The sequence below is a fragment of the Manis pentadactyla genome, chromosome X, assembly GCF_030020395.1.
Source record: "Manis pentadactyla isolate mManPen7 chromosome X, mManPen7.hap1, whole genome shotgun sequence".
NCBI classification, from domain to species: Eukaryota; Metazoa; Chordata; class Mammalia; order Pholidota; family Manidae; genus Manis; species Manis pentadactyla.
Window position 1 is genome coordinate 31,848,534 of NC_080038.1, and position 27,426 is coordinate 31,875,959.

At 38.8% G+C, this 27,426-nt stretch overlaps 1 protein-coding gene and 1 pseudogene across 4 annotated transcripts in view; both read right to left on the reverse strand.

The window, feature by feature from the left end:
• Positions 1-1,626: 1,626 nt before the first annotated feature.
• The window catches only part of PRRG1 (proline rich and Gla domain 1), a 148,711-nt gene continuing 122,911 nt past the window's right edge, over positions 1,627-27,426 (reverse strand). For all 4 annotated transcript variants that reach the window (XM_036908997.2, XM_057496002.1, XM_036908999.2 and 1 more), the window contains one exon: positions 1,627-5,466. In XM_036908997.2, the coding sequence (XP_036764892.1) occupies positions 4,981-5,466 (486 nt within the window). In that variant the 3' untranslated portion in view covers positions 1,627-4,980. The remainder of the gene's footprint in view (positions 5,467-27,426) is intronic.
• LOC118924320 (ferritin heavy chain-like) lies at positions 20,831-21,887 on the reverse strand (annotated as a pseudogene).

Here is a 27,426-nt window from a genome sequence, read left to right on the forward strand (position 1 = left end):
AGAAATACAGCAGAAACATGAGCATTAGGGAGATCAGACAGAAAGCTACTGATGTTTTGGTCAATTTTTGTCTTATAAAGCCCTCACTTTTAGGTATTTCATGAATTTGGGGAAGAAAGTTAAGAAGATTATACCTAATTCTTGCCCTCAAATTGCTTCACATTATGTAGAAAACACTTAGAGAGGAGTAGGTGATTTTAAGGAGGAGCCAAGATATGAAGAGCAGCTCTGGAACTTCTAGTTTGAACTTTTCTGAAATGCCTTAAGAATTTAAGAAAGGAAGAGAGGAACATTGATATGGCCATGGCTAAGTATGAAAATTTTAAAATTGATCTCTTGTGATAGATGTGAGAATTGAGATACATTTAAGGAAGGGGTTATGAGGGAGTCTTCTGGGGTGCTAAAATTATCTTGATCTGGGTGTTGGGTTACATGCATGTATTAATCTATATGTTATATAATTTTTAGAAATTGATATATATTTTTAAAGTACCTTTTTATGACATTTTTGTCTAATTTTTTCCCCTTACCTATTTTGCCCCCTCCCCACCTATGGTAACCACCAGTCTGTTCTGTGTGTTTATGAGTCATTTGTTTTGTTTTTTTTTTAGATTGCACAAATAAGTGAAATCATATAGTAGTTATCTTTCTCTGACTTATTTCCCTCAGCATTAATACCCTCTAGTTCTATCCATGTTGCTGCAAATGGCAATATTTCATTTTTTATGGCTGAGTAATATTCCACTGTATATATGTACTATCTCTGCTTTATCCATTCATGTACTGATGACACTTATGTTGCTTCCATATTCTGGTGATTATAAATAATGCTGTGATAAACAAAGGCATGCATATATCTTTTCAGAGTACTGATTTTGTTTTCTTTGTGTAAATCCCTGGGAGTGCAATTGCTGGGTCATATAGTATTTCTATTTTCAGTTTTTTTGAGAAACCTCCATACTGCTTTCCATAGTGGCTGTACCAATTTGCAGTCATACCAACAGTGTATGAGCATTCTCTTTTCTCCCCATCCTTGCCAACACTTGTTATTTCTTATCTTTTTATGACATTTTGGACAACTCTCTGGGGATGTATACTTACAAAATGGATACTTAAGACTTTTTATACTTAAAATTCCTTCTTGAATATAATAATTTAATTTTTTTATACCATGAAGATCAAAGCATATTTACATTTGCTTGGTCAATGACATGTTGCACCAGCTTTTAGTCTTTGAGGTACTTACGGAGAAGCCTTTTGGTTACAAGTGTTTCCATCTTGTGCATTCCTTTCTCATCTCTCCAGATGTCAAATGCAAGCTGTTCCACGAAAGAAGAAAAAACCAGCTGCTTGGTATCTTCAGACAACACTATTGCCAGTACTTGGAGCAAGTGTTCTCATTTTGTATCATGCTAGCATCATTCAAAAGTAGTACAGAAAGTTCTTATGCTGAGAATACCGAGATATTTACTAATTTCTGATTTCTTTACTCAACAATATTTACTAAATTCGTAAGAAAAAAGAAATGTAATAACTTTACCTTGATAAAAGACCATAACTAATAAGAGCATTTGTACCATGTTTATCACTTAGCCTTAATATAATTAATACAGGGCAGAAGAAGCCTTTGGGTTTAAAAATAGCTTTATTTAGCATACCAGAAACACAGAAACGTAAGAAAAACCTTACCTAGTATAAACATAAAAATAGTTAAATACCATAATTTAATGTAAACCAAGTGTTTAAAAATGTGAAATATTATAATACATGCTATTCACAGAACACCAAGTTAAAGCTACTTCCAGTTATCATAGCAGAGCATCAGTCTTGAAATCATTAAGAATGAATCAAACAGCATCTCTATTTGTACTGGTCAACAGAAAAAAGATTTACTTTAATAAGATACAATTCATTTTGACATTCAAAGCAAGGAGGCAGAAAGTGTCAGTTCTGGGGTTCCAGACACAACCACTGCACGTGGAGGCTTGGAAACCATCCCACTGGAAGACCATTAAGCCCATTCTGTCATTTAAATGCAAAATGAAAATGGTTAATTCACTTTAGTTACTGCTTAAGAAAGGTACTACATTTATCTATAAAAATAAACCTTTATCAAAAATGATCAAAAGTGAATGTAATGTTAATTAATCGTAAGAAAGGCAAAAATATGAAAAATATATATTATTCCAGCAAGCCCCTTTAATTACAACAAATGTTCAGAAACTCCATTTATAAAAACAGATGGGGTAGCAAAAAGGTTTTTAAAAGTATGAAACCCAAATCAAAATTAAGCAAAACAAACCTAAGAGAATGGTTCTTGAAGAAGGTGGTATTTTGTTTATCCTGTCATTATCACATGACTGCTGCCACAGGACTTGTGGCTGTGCCGTTATCACTATGAACTACTGTGTTTTGACCAACAGTTTAAAAAGCTACAGCCATTGATCAGTTTAAAGCCTAACCATTTGGCTTTTGCTTTAAGAATCAACATTTTATCTTATACTGCAATTCAGATATCTCTTAGCGGCAACATTAAACCCAATTATCAGGAAGTTAAATGTAAAATAAAGTTGTGAGAATATATACTTGTAATAGAACATCCTGCTCCTTTCTCTAACTGTGTAATTCTTAAACGTAGTCTCCAGACCCCTTTGTACTCTTAAAATTTATTGGGGAACTGGATGCCAAAGAGCCTTTATTTATAGAGTTTATATCTTACCTGTATTTACCATATTAGAAAATAACACTGAAAAACTTTAATGTAGTCATTTTAAAAATAAAAAATCTACTACATGCTAACATAAATAACAATTTTAAGAAAATAGCTCTATTAATCTAAAACAGAAAAAAGGTTTGTGGGAAGATGGCATTGTTTTACATTTTCAACTCTTTTGAAAGAGAGTGAAAAGACAAATAGTGCCTTCATATTATGAAAATGGTTTTCATCTCACTGATCCCCTGGAAGGCTCTCAAGGACCCCCAGGGGTTCCTGGGCCTCACTTTGAAAACTGCTGGTTTAATCTAAGGCCTGATATTAATGACCAAAAAACCCACAAAAGTCCACACAAAAGGAGCTTTAATTTTCATTAAAAAAAACCAAAATATCCACATAAGTCACTGAATCAAACACTCTCATGTTCAGCTTTCATTAGAAGTCAGAGATCACCATGTGCTTGTGGCCAAATTCAGAACATTTCTTCTGGGATCAGGGTTAAGATTTATTCATTTTTAGGCCATGAAAGCTACAAAACCTAGTAACACATCTTAGTTCCCTTTCCAACATGCTTAATGCTGTTTGTGCTGAGCTGGCTGTCATCTTTATGTTGGCACAGCATTGGCATAGACCAGAGAATGACAGGAGCTTAACTAATAGCCCACACACTCAGATTAGGACCGTGTTGGCCATTTATGCTCAGCCTACTCCATTTCTCCCTATGTGAAAGCTCTGATATATTGTAGGGAAACAGAGGGAGAAAATTCCCCCCGAAGTGCAATAAGAACAATGCTATGATTTTGCACTTTGATAGCTCTTTGTATCTTACAAATGACTTTCAAGCACACCATCTCATTAGATCCTTTTAAAACCCCCGGGAGAAGGGCAAGACAGTTGACATAACCATCAGAGCTGGAGAAATTGAGGGTCAGCTATGGTTCTTTCCCCAGCTACCATGGCAAGGGTGTTGCAGAACGGGACTCAAATTGAGGCAATCCGCCTCCTAGTTCAGGGTTCTCTCCAGCATTCCTCCTTGTCTGGGCTCCAGGGCAGGACTGGGGGAGGCAGCAGGGTGTATGATGCTTCTGTGATCTGCACTCTTTCTGCCTCATCAACTATTTTATCCAACAGTAAGGAGGCTTGGGCATGGCAGACATTTCTCCGACTGATAATCTCCCTTCACCAACTGGAGAACAATATAAAAACCATAGTTCTAAGTAATGGAAAAATGCCTCCTAATCATCTTGAAGCAAAGACTTCCATCTATACAAACACACTAAGAAAATAATTTCAAGAATTTTATTTCACCTAAATTCTTAGGTGCTTGAAGATTCAATTCTGTGCCTGGAGGAGAGGGAGTAGACAACAGAGGAAAAGGCAGTGAAACAGTAAGAAGAAAATAATTATCACCAATGAGCAAAGACAAGTCTGTATCTATTCTGTCATAAATACACTTATTCACTTTAGAAATTACTCTGTTGCCAGGAAATCCTCTCCACCAACACATTTAATACAAACTGCAGGAGACTTTCACAGATACTTAAGCAAACACTTTAATTTGGGGGAGGAGGCAGTCAACAACAACAAAATTCCCCCATAAAATTACCCAAATGCCACTAATGATCAATGATTTTCCTGCTCTGTACTATAAACAAGGCAGCTCGTACTGCGCTTTCCCTGTATCCCTGTCTCTTTCTGAGATGTTCCTACAGTCAAGATGGACTACATTAATTTTTTTTCCCGTTTAAGGCAGCGGAAGAAAAAGGTGAACAAAAGCCACTAAGAATTAGAAAACATGCTAAGTTCATCTTAAATTCAATAGCATGTTTATCTATTACACAAATTATTGGTGCCTTTTCCCTCCAGTTTTTGTGAGTAATGCTCACTTTATAGGTGTGATTTAGAAGTTAATGGTTTTATAAGACAGTTGCACATATATTGGGCTGACTTACACATGTATGTATATATGCAAATACACATACATAGATATAGATACCGACACACATATATGTGTATCTCATCACATAACATGAAGACCTCCAAAACTTACTAGTTTTTCCCTCTTCATGTATTTCTATTAGCAAAAATAGGCAGGGATAATGATTTTATAGTAGGAAACACAACTAATGAAAAATCAGACACTGTGAAGTGGTATGCTGTCAGAGTCCAATAAAATAAGTCAATGCACATTTATGTAGTGGTAAAGTGCTATAAAGTTCTTTCATTAGTACTTTAAAAATTACGATAGTAAAAAGAAGTTTGCAGTTTCATTTGATGGAGGTGACCACAGGCACCATAGCAATAGCACTGGCTGAGTTGGAGTTAATGATGACCTCATACTCCGGGGGTGGGTCTAAATGAGGTTCTGTCTCACTCCTCCGCAGGCTGACCTGGCCAGTGGCTTCCTCATAGGTAGGCGGGGGATCGCAGTTGGACAGGCGAGTGGAGACGGAATCTGAGCGCCCAACTACATACTCCAGAAAGCCTGGCGACAATCCGCTGCTATCAAACACTTCATCTGGTGGAGGAGGTGGAGTGATAATATTAAGTTGCTGCGGGAAAGGGATGTGGCCTTCAGTCACTGTCTGCCTGCGAGTTTTGTTTCTTAGGAAGCATCTCCAGATTAGGAAAATGACAAGGAGGATAATGAAGAGGCCAAAGATGAGTGGAAAGGTAAGGTAAAATTGAAACCAGTCGCTTCCTCTGTTACTCTCTCCTTGTTGTGCTTTTGTGTAGGTGTTCCAAAACTCCTTCTGAAAATGAGAGACAAAATAAACAAGCAATCAGTATGAGCAAAAGATGGAAAATACTAAAGGAACAAATGTCTGGGTGGTATTAACATAATGAACAAAAAAACAAAACCAGATTTGTTAGCTCAAGCTACAAATAATATTTTCCATGAGGAGAAATTACAAATAAACTGGAGTACGCTGCACACTCTGGATCTTCCCTAAAATTCTCAGTCAGAACCCAAGAGTCCTTTATATTTTCAGCTGGGGTATTTTTGATTGAAAAGCAAAGGGATTTTGTTTTTGCATCAAAACGAGGGATTTCCCCTTTCCCAATTAAACCAAATAATCTTCCCTTAAAAATTAAATCAGAAATCATTTTCCATGTCCAACTGTGAAGTTCTCATCACTGATCCCCATCATCACTCATATTATGTGCTTTTTAGGCTGTTGTAGGCTCTTGGTACTCAAACTTTACTTCACAGATGAATGCCTTGTTTCCTAATAGTTCTGCTTAGGGTCCCCCCCTTCCACGGGACCTTCCTCACCAACTTCCTCTCCCCGCCCAAAGTTTAGTGCACAGATGATCACGGAATGTTAAGCTCAGCCCAGTGAAGAAACTGCATTTGGTTATTTCTGAACCTGGACTGTAATCCCAAAAGACATGTGGTCTAGTAGTTCAAGTCTGTAATGGGGGGTGGGGGTGGGCGGAATATTGAAAAGATAAAAAGGAAACCCGATCCAATTACTAGCTAGTTACCCTTTTAAGCTTTCGTTTCCTTACCTGTAAAACTGGTAATACAAACTGTCTTACAGGCTGTCTGGGCATCAGATCAGATAACATGTAACATGTCTAAGTGAGTTCCTGGCATACAAACAATAAGTGGTAGTGATCATGACTGATATACAAAAATTAATTATCTGCTTCAAATTGACTGACTAATTTATCCTGTACCGTGGTACAATGACCACCCCCAATCCCAGTGCTATTGACTCGGTTTTTAATGCTTAAACTTGCCAATAAATGCTTTTCTCAGTCATCTTTATTTGTGGGCACCACCGGGCACTGATATTAAGTATCTGGCATCAAGAGAGGGAGCCCTTGCAATATAAAGTGGGAAAAGTGGAGCTGAAGAAGGGAGTTAGGTCACTATCCAAATGGACAAAGAGAGGGAGTTGGACTAGATCAGGGGTAGTGACTTTTTGTTTTTATTATCCCCATCATACTTTTTTGAATTATAAATGGCATACAATACTGCATTAGTTTCACATATATGACATAGCGATTTAATATTGTTACACGTTACAAAATGATCACAACTACAGGTTTAGCAACTGTCGCCAAAGTTATCATAATATTACTGAATATATGTACCCTATGGTGTACATTATATTCCAATGACTTATAGTTGAAGGGGACTAAGAGGTACAAACTTTCACCTATTTTGCCTGTCCCTCCACCTCCCTTCACCCTCCCCTTGGGTAACCACCAGCATATTCTTAGTATATATGAGTCTGCTTCTGTTTTGTGTTTAAGACTCCACATATATAAGTGAACTCATACAGTATTTGTCTTTCTCTGACTTATTTCACTCAACATAATTCCCTCAGGGTCTATTGATATTGTCATGAATGGCAAGATGTCATTCTTTTTAATGTCTGAGTAATATTCAATTGTGCATATGTACCACTTCTTCTTTATCCTTTCATCTATTGATGGACACTCAGGTTGTTACCATGTCATGGCAATAGGAAATAATGCAGCAGTAAACATATAGGTATGTAAATCTTCTTGAATTAGTGTTTTCATTTTCTTCAGCTAAATACCCAGAAGGGGAAGTGCTGGATCATATGATAGCTCTATTTTTAGAGTAACCTCCAAACTGTTTTCCATAATGGTTGCACCAATTTCTATCCACACCAACAATGTACAGGGATTCCCTTTTCTCCACATCCTGGCCAACACTTCTTGTCATTTTGGTAATAGCCATTCTGACAGGTGTGAAGTGGTATCTCATTGTAGTTTTTATTTGTTTTTCCCTGATGATTGGTGATGTTCAGATATTTTCATGTGTCTGTTGGCCATTTGTACGTCATCTTTGGAAAAATTTCTATTCAGATCTTCTGCCCATTTTTTTTACCAGGTTTTAAAAAAATTATTGAGTTATATGAATTCATTATATCCAGTAAGAGCTTGATATCCAAACTATATATATTATTCATAAGTACCTTCTCCCATTCAGTAGGATGCCTTTTTGTTTTGTTGATAGTTTCCTACACTGTGTAAAAACTTTTTAGTTTGATGTCTCATTGTTTTGTTTTAGTTGCTCTTGCCTGGGGACACATATCCAGAAAAATATTGCTAATGCCTATGTTTTCCTTTAAGAGTTTAATGTTTTCAGGTCTGACATTTAAATCTTTAATATATTTTGTGTTTACTTTTATATATGGTGTAAGAAAGTGATCTAGTTTCTTTCTTTTACATATAGCTGCCCAGTTATGCCAGCACCATTCATTGAAGACACTGTCTTTTCCACCCATTGTATGTTCTTGCCTTCTTTGTCATATATTAATTGACCATATAAGTGTGGGTTTATTTCTGGGTTCTTCTATTCTGTTCTGTTGGACCATGTGTCTGCCTTTTTAAATGCTGGTACCATACTGTTTTGATTACTATACCTTAGTAGTATAGTGTGCAATCAGGGTGCATAATACCTCCAGATTTATTGTTCCTTCTCAAGATTGCTTTGGCTATTTGGGGTCTTTTGTGGTTCCACACAAAGTTTAGGGTTCCTTATTCTAGTTCTGTGAAAAATGCCATTGGTATTTTGATAGGGATTGCACTGAATCTGTAGATTGCTTTGGGTAGTATAGCCATTAATGTATATCTTTTCTCAATGTGTTAGTTTTTGGAGTACAAATATTTCACCTACTTGCTTAAATTTATACCTTGGTATTTTATTATCTTTGATGCACTGTAAATGGGACTGTTTTCTTAATTTTTCTCATAGTTTGTTATTAGTGTATAGATATGCAACAAATTTCTGTATACTGATTTATTCTAGTAGTGTTTTCGGTGGAGTCTTTAGGGTTTTCTACACGTAGTATCATGTCATCTGCAAATAGCTCTAGTTTTCTTCCTTACCAATCTGGGTGCCTTTTCTTTCTTTTTGTTGTTTGACTGCTGGGGCTAGGATTTCCAGTAGTTTATGTTGAGTAAAAGTGGTGAGAGTTGGCATTCTTGTCTTGTTCCTGATCTTACAGGAAAAGCTTTCAGCTTTTCACCATTATGTTGTTACCTGTGGGTTTGTCATATATGGCCTTTATTATGTTAAGCTATGTTAATTCTGTACCCACTTTGTTGAGAGTTCGTTTCATGAATGGATGTTAATTATTGTCAACTATTCTTTCTGCATATACTGAAATGATAGTTATCATTTTAATCTTACCTTTGTTAATGCGGTACATCACTGTGATAGAATGAGTTATAAGAAATATACATATTTGGTCTTCATCCACAGTTCCTGAAAACACTACAGAGTCTTAAAGGTGAAATGGGTATTTTGTCATGTTAATGAGAGAATTTTGGACCCCACCCAAGTGCAGGGGCTGGAGGCTGAATCAGCCAATAGCCAATAATTTAGTCAATTATGACTATGCAATGAAAACTTCACGAAAACCCATGAAAAGAGCTCTCACTTTTGTGCTCTGTGCTGCTTGGTTGCATCCTGCTTCTTTCAGAGACAGTGTCTATGCTTGGGGAACAAGAATGTGCCACTGAGCCAGGCCCCAAGCCCCACAAGGATAGAAGCTCCTTTATGGTATCCTTTATTAAACTGGTAATATTAAACTGGTAATCATAAGTGTTTTCCTAATTTCTGTGAGCTGTTCTAGCAAATTAATTGAACCTAGAGGGGAAGTCATGGGAACCTCTAATCTGCAGCTGGTATGTCAGAAGCACAGGGAGCTGCCTGGAACTTGCAACCAGCACCTGGAATTGGGGGTGGAGGGCAGTCTTACAGAACAGAATCTTTAACCTGGGGAATTTGATGCTGTCTCTGGGCAGATAGCATCATAATTGAGTTCTCGGACACCCTGTTGGTGTTTGAGAATTGCTTGGTGTTAGTATGTGTTGAAAGACACCACTCTCATATACTTACACACACTGGAATCAGGTCTGGGAACCTGAATGGAGTTATACTAGTATTACTACTGTGTATATTATTGTTATATGTAAGTGTAGGGAAAAAAGACACCAAAGCATTTGGTGCCAGATGAGTGGGATTCATAATCACACTGATGTGCAGATATTGAGCCATCCTTGTAGCCACAGAAGAAAATTCCACTTCATGGTGAATGATCCCTTTAATGCATTTTTTAATTTAGTTTGCTAGTATTTTGTTAAGAGTTTTTACATCAATGTTCATCTGGAATATTGGTCTGGTTTTGATATCAGGATAATGGTGGCCTAATATGATGAGTATGGAAGCATGCCTTCCTGGTTTAGTCCTGGAAGATTGTATGTTTGTAGTAATTTATCCATTTCTTCTAGGTTGTCAAATTTATTGGCATATAATTGTTCATAAAATTCTCTTAAGCTTCTGTACAGCAAAGGACACCATCAATAGAACAAAAAGGCAACCTACAGTATGGGAGAATATATTCATAAATGACAGATCCGATAAAGGCTTGATATCCAAAATATATAAAGAGCTCACGCACCTCAACAAACAAAAAGCAAATAATCCAATTAAAAAATGGGCAGAAGAGCTGAACAGACAGTTCTCCAAAGAAAAAATTCAGGTGGCCAACAGACACATGAAAAGATGCTCCACATCGCTAGTCATCAGAGAAATGCAAATTAAAACCACAATGAGATATCACCTCACACCAGTAAGGATGGCTACTATCCAAAAGACAAACAAAAACAAATGTTGGCAAGGTTGTGGAGAAAGGGAAACCCTCCTACACTGCTGACGGGAATGTAAATGTTCAACCACTATGGAAAGCAGTATGGAGGTTCCTCAAAAAGCTCAAAATAGAAATACTATTTGACCCAGGAATTCCACTCCTAGGAATTTACCCTAAGAATGCAGCAGCACAGTTTGAAAAAGACAGATGCACCCCTATGTTTATTGCAGCACTATTTACAATAGCCAAGAAATGGAAGCAACCTAAGTGTCCATCAGTAGATGAATGGATAAAGAAGATGTGGTACATATACACAATGGAATACTACTCAGCCATAAGAAAAGGGCAAATCCAATCATTTGCAGCAACATGGATGGAGCTGGAGGGTATTATGCTCAGTGAAACAAGCCAAGCGGAGAAAGAGAAATACCAAATGATTTCACTCATGTGGAGTATAAGAACAAAGAAAAACTGAAGGAACAAAACAGCAGCAGAATCACAGAACCCAAGAATGGACTAACAGTTACCAAAGGGAAAGGAACTGGAGAGGATGGGTGGGAAAGGAGGGATAAGGGCAGGGAAAAAGAAAGAGGGCATTATGATTAGCATGTATAATGTGTGTGGGGGGCATGAGGAGGGCTGTGCAACACCGAGAAGACAAGTGGTGATTCTACAACATCTTACTACGCTGATGGACAGTGACTGTAATGGGGTTCGTCGGGGGGACTTGGTGAAGGGGGGACCCTAGTAAACATAATGTTCTTCATGTAATTGTAGATTACTGATAACAACAACAAAAAAAGTCTCTTAGAAGCCTTTGTATTTCTGTGGAGTTGCAACTTTTCCAATTTCATTTCTGTTCTGAGTCCTTTCTCTCTCGATGAGTTGGTCTAAAGGTGTTATCTATTTTGTATGTTTTCAAGGAACCATTTTGGTTTCATTGATCTTTTCTACTTTATTTCTGCTGTGATATTTATTATTATTTCTCTAACTTTGGATGTTGTTTCTTCTTCTAGTTCAATGAAATACAAAGTTAGATATTTTTCTATTTCTTTGGTTTCTTGACCCATTTTTTTATTGTGACCAGACTGGCCTTTAGTCTGTCAGCAACTGGTCACAACCACTCTGGGAGCATGGAAGGGCTTGATCTCTGCATGGCTGGCTAAGAGGCATAGCTTTAACTATTGTGTGTATGCTGTTGGTTAAGGCTAGCTCTCCTCCCTATTATAGGAGTTGATATGCAGGGATGCCCTCTGGGTAATGCTGGTGCTAATAACGTAGATGGAAAAACTGGCTCTTCTACAGGTCTGGCCAGCCAGGCTGAAGTAGGAGGTTAAGAAATAATGCTTATCTCTGCACTTCCAGTTCCAGAGAAAGCTCCTGAAGATCCCTGCCCATCTGGCACACATCCTGAAATAGGTCAAAAAATCTCCTTCACATATAATTCAGGTGCTTTTCAGAGTGCTGCTTCTATGCTGGGTATTGAACTGAGTGATATAGTGCTCTGGCCTTTTAAGAGCAGAGACTCCATTTCTTAGGGCCCACTGGCTCTTCCAGAGTTAAGCCCCACTGATTTTTAAAGTCAGATATTATGGGGATGCATCTTCTCATTACAGATCGCCAAGGCTGAGGTTGACTCTTATGGGACTTGAAATATCCCTCCTACTTGTGTGTCACCACACCAGAGTTTGATTCCTAACCACATGTCTGTCCTTCCCATTCTTCTCAATGTGGCCAGTCTATTGTTCCAGTCTTCAGGTCATTTTCAGAATGAGTCACATTCCATGCAGTTGTTGTTTCAGTTTCCACCATCTTTCCCTGCTTCTAACCTCCATAATATCTAAGTACTGTTAGCCCAGCTTTCGTTTGTTTGCATGGTCTTTTTTCATTCCTTCACTTTCAGACTGAAAGTAGCTGTAGGTTTGAAGTAAGTTCCTTGTAAGCAGCATATAGAAGGATTAAAGAAAAGACCCATTTGGCCACCCTATGTCTTCTCAAGGAACAATTTAGTCCATTCAAACTTCACTTATTGATAGGTATATACTTATTGCCTTTTTGTAGTTTCTTCTCTCTCCATGGGTAGGTACCATGAGGTTCACTTGAGGATGCAAGTTCAGGGTCTTCCTATGATGCCAACTTTTACTCCTTCCCATATAAAGTGTTCTGACCTCAAATGATCTGTGTTCTACCCCCACGTAGATTTTTCCAAGGTAAATGTGGGCATGTTATGATTTACTAAAGACTAGATACAGATGGAAATATGCAAAAGCTAAAAGTATAAATAGCATACACCTAAGCATACAGTTTATTTTAGGATCATAACTAAAACTCATGAAACACAGATGCATGAAGCTCTTTTTAAAAACACTGTGCTTCTAAAAGCACACACTATTAACTTTCACTTGTTATTTCTGATGTTTCAATGAAAGAAATCAAAACATCTGCAATTATAATCCTATTAACATTTTTGTTCACACTTTCTTCCATGTTTATGTCAATTCAAATCTTTACACAAATATACATTCCTTAGAAATTTGGAATCAAGCTGCAGTAAATCAGAACAACATTTTTCAGCATGTACTTATGGAGACCAGCCAAGTATCAGATTTTTAGTTGATTTATCTGCAGAAAATAAATAATTCCCAACTCTCAGATCACCATCTCCTTTTCCCCCATTTAAAGTTACACACAAAACCCAGCTTTTCTATACTGTCTACATCACTTGGGATACTCAAGCACCAATAATGTACATGGAAATCCTTTTTTCATGCTTGGATTTTATAATTCAATTTCTCTGGTTCCTTTCACATAAATTAAAAAATCTACAGACAAATCTTATACTTATTTGGAAAGAGAATAATCAAACATTTATGTTAAATGGCTTAAAAACAAAACTTAGACAAAAATGGAATTACAAAACCAGATTTTTTACCTATAGTGACTCAATCCACACCCAATAATGAAGGTACAGTTATCTTTCCTACTTGAGGAAATGAAGGCCCAAAGAGGATTCCTAATAAAAAAAAACTAGATTAAGACATAAACATTGGGGCTGAGATTTGAACACAAGAAGCCTGGCATCAGACAGAGCAAGCCAAAAAGCACTTGACGCATAACATATTTTAAACGTGTTTATTTCTACTTTCCTACAAAATTAAATCTTCCTAACATGATAAATGCATAGTCAAAAGCATGTTGGTTTATTTTACAAATTAATGTAACCTGAATAAAAAGGTACTGATGGCGATTAAAGATGGCGACATTGAAAGGTGAGACAGAAACCTCCTCCAAAAACTACATATAATATGAAAATATAGCAAATACAATTAATCCTGAAAGAGCAACAGGAAAGAAGGCTGTGACAGACTACCTACATCTGGGGGAAAGAGCAGACCTCATGGAAAAGGGTAAAGTACCAAAGCAGTAATCTGGCAGGACCCAAGCTCTTCCTCCACCCCAGCCCTGAAGATCTGCTCTGGGAGCATGAACCTATATTACATGGTGCTCTGGAGATTAGTGGGGTTGGAAAGCTAAGACAGGTGGAATACCTGGAGAGACTGAGATCCCAGCCACTTGTGGAGAACAGGTACACACAATTGGCCACCCTGGGACAAAAGAAAGGTGGGCACTCATGACTTCCCAACAGGGAGAGGGCTGCTAAAGGGGCAAGGTTTGCACAGAGCTTGCTGCTCAGGAGAAAGGAGAGGTGGAAAAAATTGTCCCAGCACACTCAGCCCTGCAGGTTGGGAACGTCCAGAACTTCAGGCACGCCATTCCCATGACTGGCAATGCATCTCTGAGGCCTCCCCACTGTGATATTCAGCTTGCTGCTCCTTCCTCCCAGCTGGTACCAGCTTGCAAATCTGCTGCCCCAGCCATTGTGCCAGGGGGTCCTGCCTACGGCAGCTACAAGAGCATAGCATAGATGCTCCTCCCTGCATGCTCAGCCCATTGGCCCTGGCAGTGGAGGCAGGCACAGCAGCTGGGAAGCAGGAAAGAGCTCTTTCCTCGCTGCAGGCACCAATGCCACTTGCCATCACTTGAGGGGGTGAGCAGCTCCAGAGTAGAGCTACTGGGTGCTAGAGGGTGCTGCCTACACCAAGTTATTATTACAAATATGAAACTTCAAAAGTACCTGGTATAAACCTAAATCCCACAAACACCAGAAAGAGTGCTAAGTGAAACTGAACTCACCAATCTACCTGAAAAAGGTTTCAAAATAAAAATCATAAACATGCTCACGTAGCTACAGAAAAATATTCAAGACCTCAGGGAGGAATTCAAGAGAGAGATAGAAACTTTGAAAAATACAGTATCCAAAATGAAACATACAATGGAGGGCTTTAAAGGCAAATTAGATGAAGCAGAGGAGAAGTAAATGAAATAGAAATTATAGAACAGGAATACAAAGAAGCTGAGGCACAGAGAGAAGAAAGGATCTGTAGGAATAAAGAATATTGAGAGAATATTGTGACCAATCCAAATGGAACAATATTTGCATTATATACTTACCAGAAGAAGAAAGAGAAAAAGGGATAGAAAGTGTCTTTGAGGTGGTTCCCCAATCTGGGGAAGGAGATAGCCTCTCGGGCCATGGAGCTACACAGATCTCCCAACACAAGGGACCTAAGGAAGACAACACCAAGACATATAATAATTAAAATGGCAAAGATCAAGGATAAGGACAGACTTTTAAAAGCAGCCAGAGAGAGAAAAAAAGATCACATACAAAGGAAAACCCATCAGGCTATCATCAGAATTCTCAACAGAAAACTTACAGGCCAGAAGGGAGAGGCATGATATATTTAATACAGTGAAACAGAAGAGCCTCCAAACAAGAATACTCTATCTGGTGAGATTATTACTTAAATGTGAAGGAGGGACTAAACAATTTCCAGATAAGCAAAAGCTGAGAGAATTTACCTCCCACAAAACCATCTTACAGTGTATTTTAAAGGGACTGCTAAAGATGGAGTTGCTCCTAAGGCTAAATAGCTGTCACCAGAGAAAATAAAACCATGGTAAAGGAAGTAGACCAATTAATTACTAAGCAAATGGACAATTAAATCAATGACCAACAAAGTCAGTCAAGGGATACTCAAAGAGTACAGAATATGATACCTAATATATAAAGAATGGAGGAAGAAGAAAAAGGAAAACAAAAAGAACCTTTAGACTGTGTTTGTAATAACATACTAAGTGAGTTAAGTTAGACTGTTAGACAGTTAAGAAGCTACCCTGAACCTTTGGTAACCAAGAATCTAAAGCCTGCGATGGTAATAAGTGAATAACCGATAGATATTGGTCAGAATACAATGATCTAAAGATGTCACTGAGTGGATAAAAAACAAGACCCATCTATATGCTGCCTACAAGAGACTCATTTCAAACCCAAAGACATACACAGACTAAAAGTAAAAGTATAGAAAAAGATATTTCATGCAACTAAAAGGGAGAAAAAAAGCAGGAGTTGCAGTACTTATATTAGACAAAATAGATTTCAAAGCAAAGAAAGAAATGGGAGACAAAGAAGGACATTACATAATGATAAAGGGGTCAGTCCAACAAGAGGATATAACCATTATAAGTATCTATGCTTCCAACACAGGAGCACCTGCATATATGAAACAAATACTAACAGAATTAAAGGGGAAATAGAATAAAGTGCATTCGATTTAGGAGACTTCAACACACTACTCACTCCAAAGGACAGATCGACCAGATAGAAAATAAGTAAGGACACAGAGGCACTGAGCAACATATTAGAACAGATGGACCTAACAGACATCTACAGAACATGTCACCCAAAAGCAGTAGGATACACATTCTTCTCAAGTGCACATGGAACACTTTCAATAATAGATCATATACTAGGCCACAAAAAGAACCTTAGTCAATTCAGAAGGATTGAAATTGTACCGACTAGCCTCTCACACCACACAGGTATGAAACTAGAAATAAATTATGCAAAGAAAACAAAAAAGCCCACAAACACATGGAGGCTTAACAACATGCTCCTAAATAATCAATGGATCAATGAATGACCAAATAAAAACAGAGATCAAGCAATACATGGAAAAAAATGACAACAAATCAACACCAGAAAATCTGTTGGGCGCAACAAAGGCCATGCTAAGAGGGAAGTATATTGCAATACCGTCTTACCTCAGGAAATGATAATCCCATATGAATAGTCTAAACTCACAATTAATGAAACTAGAAAAAGAAGAAAAAATGAGGCCTAAAGTAGGAGGAGGGACATAATAAAGTTCAGAGCAAAAGTAAATAAAATTGAGAATAAAATAATATAAAGAACCAATGAAAGAACAACAAATGCTGGCAAGGATGAAGAGAAAGGGGAACCTCTTACACTGCTGGTGGGAATGTAAGCTAGTTCAACCATTGTGGAAAGAATATGGAGGTTCCTCAAAAAACTAAAAATAGAAATACTGTTTGATCTGGGAATGCCACTCCTACGAATTTACCCAAAGAATACAAGATCTCAGATTCAAAAAGTCATATGCACCCCTATGTTTATCACAGCACTATTTATAATAGCCAATATATGGAAGCAACCTAAGTGTCCATCAGTAGATGAATGGATAAAGAAGATGTGGTACATATACACAATGGAATACTATTCAGCCATAAGAAAGAAACAAATCCTAACAGTTGCAATAACATAGATGGAGCTAGAAGGTATTATGCTCAGTGAAATAAGCCAGGCAGAGAAAGACAAGTGCCAAGTGATTTCTCTCATTTGTGGAGTATAACAACAAAGCAAAACTGAAGGAACAAAACAGCAGCAGACTCAGACTCCAAGAAGGGACTAGTGGTTACCAAAGGGGAGGGGTGGGGGAGGGCGGGTGGGGAGCGAGGGATAAGGGGATTCAGGAGTATTATGTTTTGTACACATGGTGTGGGGGGTCACAGAGAAGACAGTGTAGCATAGAGAAGGCAAATAGTGAACCTATGGCATCTTACTACACAGATGGACAGTGACTGCAATGGGGTATGGGTGGGGACTTGATAATATGGGTGAATGTAGTAACCACATTGTTTTTCATGTGAAACATTCATACAAGTGTATATCAGTAATACCTTAATTAAAAAAATAAAAGAACCAATGAAAGCAGGAGCTATTTCATCAAGAAAATTAACAAAATAGATAAACCCTTCGAGTTATCAAGAGTAAAAGAGAGTCTACACACATAAACAGAATCAGAAATGAGAAAGGAAAAATCACTATGGAAACCACAGAAATACAAAGAATTATTAGAGAATACTATGAAAAATTATATGCTAACAAATTGGATAACCTAGAAGAAATGGACAACTTTCTAGAAAAATATAACCTCTCAAGACTGACCCAGGAAGAAACAGAAAATCTGAACAGACCAATTACCAGCAATGAAATTGAAGTGGTAATCAAAAAATTACCTAAGAAAAAAACGCCTGGACCAGATAGCTTCACCACTGAATTTTACCAAACATTTAGTGAAGACCTAATACCCATCCTCCTTAAAGTTTTCCAAAATGTAGAAGGTGAAGGAATACTTCCAAACTCGTTCTATGAGGCCAGCATCACTCTAATATCAAAACCAGGTAAAGGCAGCACAAAAAAAGAAAATTACAGACCAATATCCCTGATGAACATAGATGCAAAAATACTCAACGAAATATTAGCAAATCGAGTTCAAAAATACATAAAAAACATCATCATGATCAAGTCAGATGTATTCCAGGGATGCAAGGATGGTACAATATTCAAAAATCCATCAACATCATATACCACATCAACAAAAAGAAGAACAAAAATCACATGATCATCTCCATAGATGCTGAAAAAGCATTCAACAAAATTCAACATCCATTCATGATAAAAACTCTTAACAAAATGTGTATAGAGGGAAAGTACCTCAACGTAATAAAGGCCATATACAACAACACCACAGCCAACATCATAGTTAACAATGAAAAGCTGAAAGCTTTTTCTCTAAGATTGGGAACAATATAAGGATGCCCACTCTCACCATTTTTATTCAACACAGTACTGGAGGTCCTAGCCATGGCAATCAGACAACACAAAGAAATAAAAGGCATCCAGATTAGTAAGGAAGAAGTTAAACTATTACTGTTTGTAGATCACATGATATTGTAGTACATAAAAATCCCTAAAGAATCCACCCCAAAACTATTAGAACTAATAAGTGAATTCGGCAAAGTTGTAGGATACAAAATTAATACACAGAAATCTGTTGCATTCTTATATACTAACAACAAATTAGGAGAAAGAGATCAGGAAAACTACTCCATTTACAATTACATCAAAAAGAATAAAATACCTAGGAATAAACCTAACCAAGGAGGTAAAAGGCCTATACCCTGAAAACTATAAGACATTCATGAAAGAAATAAAGACATTAATAAATGGACATACAGCCTGTGTTCATGGACAGGAAGAATTAATATTATCAAAATAGCCATCCTGCCTAAAGCAATCTACAAATTCAATGCAATCCCTATCAAAATACCAATAGCATTCTTCAATGAACTAGAGCAAATTGTTCCAAAATTTCTATGGAACCACAAAAGACTTCAAATAGCCAAACCAATCCTGAGAAGGAAGAACAAAGCTAGGGCAATTAAGCCCCCTAACTTAAATCTCTGTTACAAAGTCACAGTAATCAAAACAATTTGGTACTGGCACAAGAACTGACCCATAGAGCAATGGAACAGCATAGAGAGCCCAGATATAAACCCACATATATATGACCAATTAACATGATACAGGAGCTATAGATATACCATGGGAAAATGACAGCCTCTTCAACAACTGGTGCTGGGAAAACTGGACAGCCACATGTAAGAGAATGAAACTGGATTGTTGTCTAACTCCATACACAAAAGTAAACTCAAAATGCATCAAAGACCTGAATGTAAGTCATGAAACCATAAAACTCTTAGAAAAAAACATAGACAAAACTATCTTGAATGTAAACATGAGCAACTTTTTCTTGAACACATCTCGGGCAAGGGAAACAAAAGCAAAAATGAACAAATGGAACAAATCAAACTAAAAAGCTTCTGTATGGCAAAGGACTCCATTAGTAGAACAAGAAGGCATCCTACAGTATGGGAGAATATATTCCTAAATGACTTATCCAATAAGGGGTTAACATCCAAAATATATAAAGGACTCACATGCCTCAACACCCAAAAAACAAATAACCCGATTAAAAAATGAGCAGAAACAGAAGAGAATGGCGATTACCAGAGTCTGAAGGTTGGGGGAAATGGAAGTTGATTTAAGGACACAAACTTACAGTACCTAATGTACAGCATGGTCATTATAGTTAATATTGTATTATATACTTGAATATTCTTAGAGAGTAAATCTTTAATGGTATTACCACCAAAAAGAAATGGTAATTATGTGAGGTGATGCAAGTTTTAGCTCAGGCTTTGATGGCAGTCATTTCACAATATGTAAGTGTATTAAATCAACACATTGTACACCTTAAAGTTACGCAATGTTATATATCAGTTATATATATAAAAAAACTGTAGCAAATTAACAGTGACCAAATAAGTTTTATTCCATCCAGGAATAAAGAAATAATTCCACATAGGAGAATCTAACGTAATTGAGAACATCAGTAGGTTAAAGGAGAAAAATATGGAACTAGTATTTAGTTTATAGTATTTTTAAAAACTATTTTTGATTATTACCTCCCCTCTCTACACAACCTGCTTCCCCCTCCTGGAATTTCTATTGAGTGATTTTTGGTTATCATGCAAGGTTCTTCTCAGGGAGACTCAATCTGCTTTATAATTATTATCAAAATTTTGATGTTCAAAACTGTTATAATTTCAACGTTTATAGGATATGTAACATATATATTATTTATATAGGGTTTTCTTCTTATACCAAATTACTAGTAGAAATTGTACATAAAAGAAAAATCTAACTAGAGGTTTTGTAACAGCAACATGGCTGTCTGGCACTGGTGACCATGTGAAGTCACACCTGTGTCTACAGAGAAGCCAGGCTAAGGCACAGTTTCCATAATCACTGACAAGGGTGAACCTGCCCCACAGTTACTCCACTATGCCAGTTTCCAGCCCCACCTCTCCTCACTGTTACTAAGAAACAATACACATTAAAATTTGCAAAATTTAATGAGCTAAAACACTTAAAATAAAGTTGAATACTCCCTGTATTTTAATCCCCACCCAATTCCACAATTCACTTCTTCCTTAGAGGCAAGCACTGTGATGAATTCTAGACCATGGATTTTTATACTTTCACCATGTACCTGCACCCACCTTCACCAGGGCCCTCATCCCCAACACTTCCCCTACCCGCCCTCATTTATAAAGAGAACATGGATTTTGTGTTCTCCCAGGTCTGTGAACACCTCCCTCCATCTATGCAGATCCTGAACCGCCCATGGATGGGGCATGGGTGGGTGGACAGACGACTGTAGACTTGTTTTAAAACTTAAAAGAGGAGGGTTTAGCACACATAATCAACCAGAGACCTTTATTTATTAGGAACCAAATAACTTCATTGGGAGAAATGGCAATACTGGAAGGAAAAACTGAAGTGGATGCTTTGCAAGGGCAGTCTTACAATAAGACCGCTCGGCATGGTGACCAGGGGGAACTGCCCATGGCTATGGGGAAGGCAGTCCCCTCAGTTTTTGTCGCTGTTGTCCAGGGTGAACTTGTCAAAGAGGTACTATGTAGAGCTGGCTTCCAGGGCCTCTATCTTGTGCAGGCTGGCGAGATGGTCCCTCAGCTCTTCGATGGCCTTGACTTGGTGGTGCAGGTGGTGATGGTGCAGGAACTCACACAGGTGCACATCTCCCTCGGTGACGGCCAGGCAGTGCAAATCTAGCAGGCTCTGGTTCACGCGCTTCTGCAGGACCAAGGCGCCCTCCATGGCCCACAGGCCGCTCTCCCAGTCGTTGCAGTCGGGCTTCCTTATGTCACGGAGGTGCAGGCGGCCCCCGCGTTGGTTCTGCAGGTGCACCAGCCTCTCAGTGGGCTCCCTCTCCCCACGGGACTGGTGCAGGAAGAACTGGGCAAAGCGCTCCAAGGCCACGTCGTCGCATTCCCAGTAGAAGGCCATGGACAGGTACACGTTGGAGGCGTGCAGCTCCAGGTTGATGTGCCTGTTGACAGCGGCCTTGCAGTTGGGGTCATAGTTCTGGTGCACCTGCCATGGCGGCAGAGCGGACATGGTTGGTGGCACCAGCAGGAAGGTGAAGGCAGCACGTGATGGCTGGTGGTGGGGCCGCAGGCGGCAGTGGCCTCGGAGCATCCCCATGGTGGGCAGCAAGGGTGGCCAGAGGCCAAGTCAATGGCGGGGACCCACGGGCGTCATCGGAGTAGGCTAGCAGGGAGCCATTAGGTGGGCTCCGGCCTGAGGGCAGCTCGTGGATGGGACCGGAAGCGGGGTCCACTACAGGTCAGGGGGTGGGAAGCTCAGGTCCGGGGTCAGTGGGCCGGGTTGGCTGGTGAGCTGTGTTTAGGTTCTGTTAGAACCCTGTGAGCAGGGTGACTGTGCTGAGCACCTGGTATCTAGTAAGTTTTTAATTTTGCAATATCATGTCTATTTTCCAAATACTTTCTCTTGTTCTCTATTCAATACCTTCTTTTTGTCACCTGTTAAAAATTCATCATCTTTTAAAATTGTGAAAATATAAACTTGAATTTTTGGTAAAGTTCTTCGGTTTCCTATAACATATTATTTTCCCCCAAGAAACACTTCTGCTTGTTCACCATGATCCCTTTTACTTTCCTCAAATACCTGGCTAATATTTGTGCATTCATATTTAACAGTAAAGGGCACCTTTGATTAGCCTACGTAATTAGCATGGATCTGAGCTACAGCTTTGATGTCCATTTCAGTAATAGGATTCTCCTTGGGATGGGAGGGCAGAGTGTGTCAATTAGGGAGTGGTGTTTTCCTTTGGGGTACATGGCATGGTGCTTGCAGGTAGGATAGGGACCCTCCCTATTGCCAAAATAAACATGGCATTTCTGAAGAGGGAGGACTAATTTTTTTTCTTTCTAGGTAGATGTGGACATCTGTTGCTTCCCTTCCACTGTGAAGGTATGCATTTGTCTCAAACTATTCACTGTCTTTGGAGTGTGGTTTTGAGAATTTACAGGAGGTCGCATACATCAAGTGTTTTCTTCCAAGTGTTGGTGGGTATTGGGGAGATCTGTTCACAGAGTAGCTCTTTCATCTCACAGTTAACCTAGGACCTTCTGCAGGATTCAATTTTGACTGTTCTTTAAGCTTCTCTGAATATGTTTGATTTTCTACTGCAGGTATTCATGTTCCTGAATTAGCCAATCTTACAGCATGTGCTTTTCCTGTCCTCCAAGAACTCCTCCTAATTTCTGGGCTCTTGATGATACTGTTTCATGAATGTATGTATGTATGTATGTATGTATGTGTGTATAGAGCTTTTGTGCTTGGCCACCTCCATAATTCAATTATTTTTATAACTTCAAAATATGTAAATTTTCTGAATAGGAAATTTATTCACACAGTTCAAAACCACACAGCTCTCCTCTCTGCAGGCATCCAGTGTGGTATTATTTGTTAAAATAAGGAAAAGAAAGAGGAAGAATATGAAGAAATAATACTCAAGAACAGAAAACACTTTAAAGTATATTCTTTAGAGGTACATTCTTCTCATGTGCACATGGAATATTTACCAATATATCATATTCTGGGCCATAACCAAATATCAAAAAATTTCAAAGGATGCAAATCATATACAATTAGAAAAGAAGAAAGTCTCAAATAAAAAATCTGACCTTCTATTCTAAGGAACTAGAAAAAGAAGACCAGTAAACACCCAACTGAAGCAGAAGACAGGGCTTAATAAAGGAGGATTCAGTGAAATAGAAATAAACAAACAAAAAATAAAACCAAACGGATTCTTTGAGATAAAAAATAAATCACTAGGGGGCGGAGCCAACATGGCGGCGTGAGTAGGACAGTGGGAATCTCCTCCCAAAAACATATATACTTTTGAAAATACAACAAACACAACTAGCCCTAAAAGAGAGACCAGAAGACGCAGGACAGTGGCCAGACTGCAGCTACACCAGCGAGAACCCAGCGACTGGTGAAAGGGGTAAGATACAAGCCCTGGCCCGGCGGGACCCGAGCGCCCATCCCCCCAGCTCCCGGCGGGAGAAGAATAGGCAGAGCGGGAGGGAGACGGAGCCCAGGACTGCCGAACACCCAGCCCCAGCCATCCGGGCCAGAGTGCAGACACAGTACATGCCCAGGGGGCCCTGGATACTGGGAGAACAGGGGGTAAGACCTCAGAGCGGGTGCTGAAGCTGATGCCCCTGTGACAAAGAAAAGCGGGGGCTTTTTGAAAGTCTTAAAGGGACAGGGACTTAACAGCTTGACGGAAACAACCCAGGTCACAGTACAGCAGCTGGAAATTACAGGGAAAACCGGGTGCACTAACCCCCTGGGCAACAGCTCTGAGACCCCTCACGGAGGCAAACAGTCAAGCAGCCCCCCCATCCATCACCCCACCGGGCGCTGCGAAAGCAGAGAAGCAGCCTGAGACAAATTCCGCCCACAGAAAGGGAAATTTCTCCCTCCCGGCCAGGCAAGACACAAAGACCCACTCTACACGCAATTACCCAACACAAGCCACTAGGGGTCGCAGTTGCCCCAGTAAAGAAAGGCCAGTAGTAAGTGAAAATTTTGGCCCTCCCAGCTGACAGTCAATAGCACCTGTCAACATGAAAAGGCAAAAAAATATGATTCAGACAAGACTAACCCAGACAGCTTCGGCATCTGCTACATCTTCCCCTGAGAAGGAATCTGGGGAGATAGATTTAGCCAGTCTACCTGAAAAAGAATTCAAAACAAAAGTCATAACCATGTTGATGGACTTGCAGAGAAATATGCAAGAACTAAGGAAGGAGAATTCAGAAATAAAACAAGCTCTGGAAGGACTTCAAAACAGAATGGACGAGATGCAAGAGACCATTAATGGACTAGAAAACAGAGAACAGGATCGCAGAGAAGCTGATGCAGAGAGAGATAAAAGGATCTCCAGGAATGAAAGAATTTTAAGAGAGCTGAGTGATCAATATAAAAGAAATAATATAAGAATCATAGGCATTCCAGAAGAAGTAGAGAGAGAAAAGGGGATAGAAAATGTCTTTGAAGAAATAATTGCTGAAAATTTCCCCAAACTAGGGGAAGAAATGGCCTCTCAGACCACAGAGGTACACAGAACTCCCATGACAAGGGATCCAAGGAGGGCAACACCAAGACACATAATAATTAAAATGGCAAAGATCAAAGACAAGGACAAAGTATTACAAGCAGCCAGAGAGAAAAAAAAGGTTACCTACAAAGGAAAACCCATCAGGCTATCATCAGACTTCTCAACAGAAACCCTACAGGCCAGAAGAGAATGGCATGATATACTTAATGCAATGAAACAGAAGGGCCTCGAACCAAGACTACTGTATCCAGCACGAATATCATTTAAATATGAAGGAGGGATTAAACAATTCCCAGACAAGCAAAAGTTGAGGGAATTTGCCTCCCACAAACCACCTCTACAGGGCATCCTACAGGGACTGCTCTAGATGGGAGCACTCCTAAAAAGAGCACACAACAAAACACCCAACATATGAAGAAGGGAGGAGGAGGAATAAGAAGGGAGAGAAATAAAGAATCATCAGATTGTGTTTATAATAGCTCAACAAGCGAGTTAAGTTAGACAGTAAGACAGTAAAGAAGCTAACCCTAAACCTTTGGTAACCACAAACTTAAAGCCTGCAATGGCAATAAATTCATACCTTTCAATAATCACCCTAAATGTAAATGGACTGAATGCACCAATCAAAAGACACAGAGTAATAGAATGGATAAAAAAGCAAGATCCATCCATATGCTGCTTACAAGAGACTCACCTCAAACCCAAAGACGCGCACAGACTTAAAGTCAAGGGATGGAAAAAGATATTTCAAGCAAACAACAGAGAGAAGAAAGCAGGTGTTGCAATTCTGGTATCAGACAAAACAGACTTCAAAATAAAGAAAGTAACAAAAGACAAAGAAGGACATTACATAATGATAAAGGGCTCAGTCCATCAAGAGGATATAACCATTATAAATATATATGCACCCAATACAGGAGCACCAACATACCTGAAACAAATATTAACAGAACTAAAGGAGGAAATAGAATGCAACGCATTCATTCTAGGAGACTTCAACACACCACTCACTCCAAAGGACAGATCCACCAGACAGAAAATAAGTAAGGACACAGAGGCACTGAACAACACACTAGAACAGATGGACCTAATAGACATCTACAGAACTCTACATCCAAAAGCAACAGGATACACGTTCTTCTCAAGTGCACATGGAACATTCTCCAGAATAGACCACATACTAGGACACAAAAAGAGCCTCAGTAAATTCCAAAAGATTGAAATCCTACCAACCAACTTTTCAGACCACAAAGGCATTAAACTAGAAATAAACTGTTCAAAGAAAGCAAAAAGGCTCACAAACACATGGAGGCTAAACAACACGCTCCTAAATAATCAATGGATCAATGACCAAATCAAAATGGAGATCCAGCAATATATGGAAACAAATGACAACAACAACACTAAGCCCCAACTTCTGTGGGACGCAGCAAAAGCAGTCTTAAGAGGAAAGTATATAGCACTCCAAGCATATTTAAAAAAGGAAGAGCAATCCCAAATGAACGGTCTAATGTCACAACTATCAAAATTGGAAAAAGAAGAACAAATGAGGCCTAAGGTCAGCAGAAGGAGGGACATAATAAAGATCAGAGAAGAAATAAATAAAATTGAGAAGAATAAAACAATAGCAAAAATCAATGAAACCAAGAGCTGGTTCTTCGAGAAAATAAACAAAATAGATAAGCCTCTAGCCAGACTTATTAAGAGGAAAAGAGAGTCAACACAAATCAACAGTATCAGAAATGAGAAAGGAAAAATCACAACAGATCCCGCAGAAATACAAAGAATTATTAGAGACTACTATGAAAACCTATATGCTAACAAGCTGGGAAACCTAGGAGAAATGGACAACTTCCTAGAAAAATACAACCTTCCAAGACTGACCCAAAAAGAAACAGAAAATCTAAACAGACCAATTACCAGCAACGAAATTGAAGCGGTAATCAAAAAACTACCAAAGAACAAAACCCCCGGGCCAGATGGATTTACCTCGGAATTTTATCAGACATACAGGGAAGACATAATACCCATTCTCCTTAAAGTTTTCCAAGAAATAGAGGAGGAGGGGATACTCCCAAACTCATTCTATGAAGCTAACATCACCCTAATACCAAAACCAGGCAAAGACACCACCAAAAAAGAAAACTATAGACCAATATCCCTGATGAACGTAGACGCAAAAATACTCAACAAAATTTTAGCAAACCGAATTCAAAAATACATCAAAACCATCGTACACCATGACCAAGTGGGATTCATCCCAGGGATGCAAGGATGGCACAACATTCGAAAGTCCATCAATATCATCCACCACATCAACAAAAAGAAAGACAAAAACCACATGATCATCTCCATAGATGCTGAAAAAGCATTTGACAAAGTTCAACATCCATTCATGATAAAAACTCTCAGCAAAATGGGAATAGAGGGCAAGTACCTCAACATAATAAAGGCCATCTATGAAAAATCCACAGCCAACATTATATTGAATAGCGAGAAGCTGAAAGCATTTCCGCTGAGATCGGGAACTAGACAGGGATGCCCACTCTCCCCACTGTTATTTAACATTGTACTAGAGGTCCTAGCCACGGCAATCAGACAAAACAAAAAAATACAAGGAATCCAGATTGGCAAAGAAGAAGTCAAACTGTCACTATTTGCAGATGACATGATACTGTACATAAAAAACCCTAAAGACTCCACCCCAGAACTACTAGAACTGATATCGGAATACAGCAAAGTTGCAGGATACAAAATCAACACACAGAAATCTGTGGCTTTCCTATAT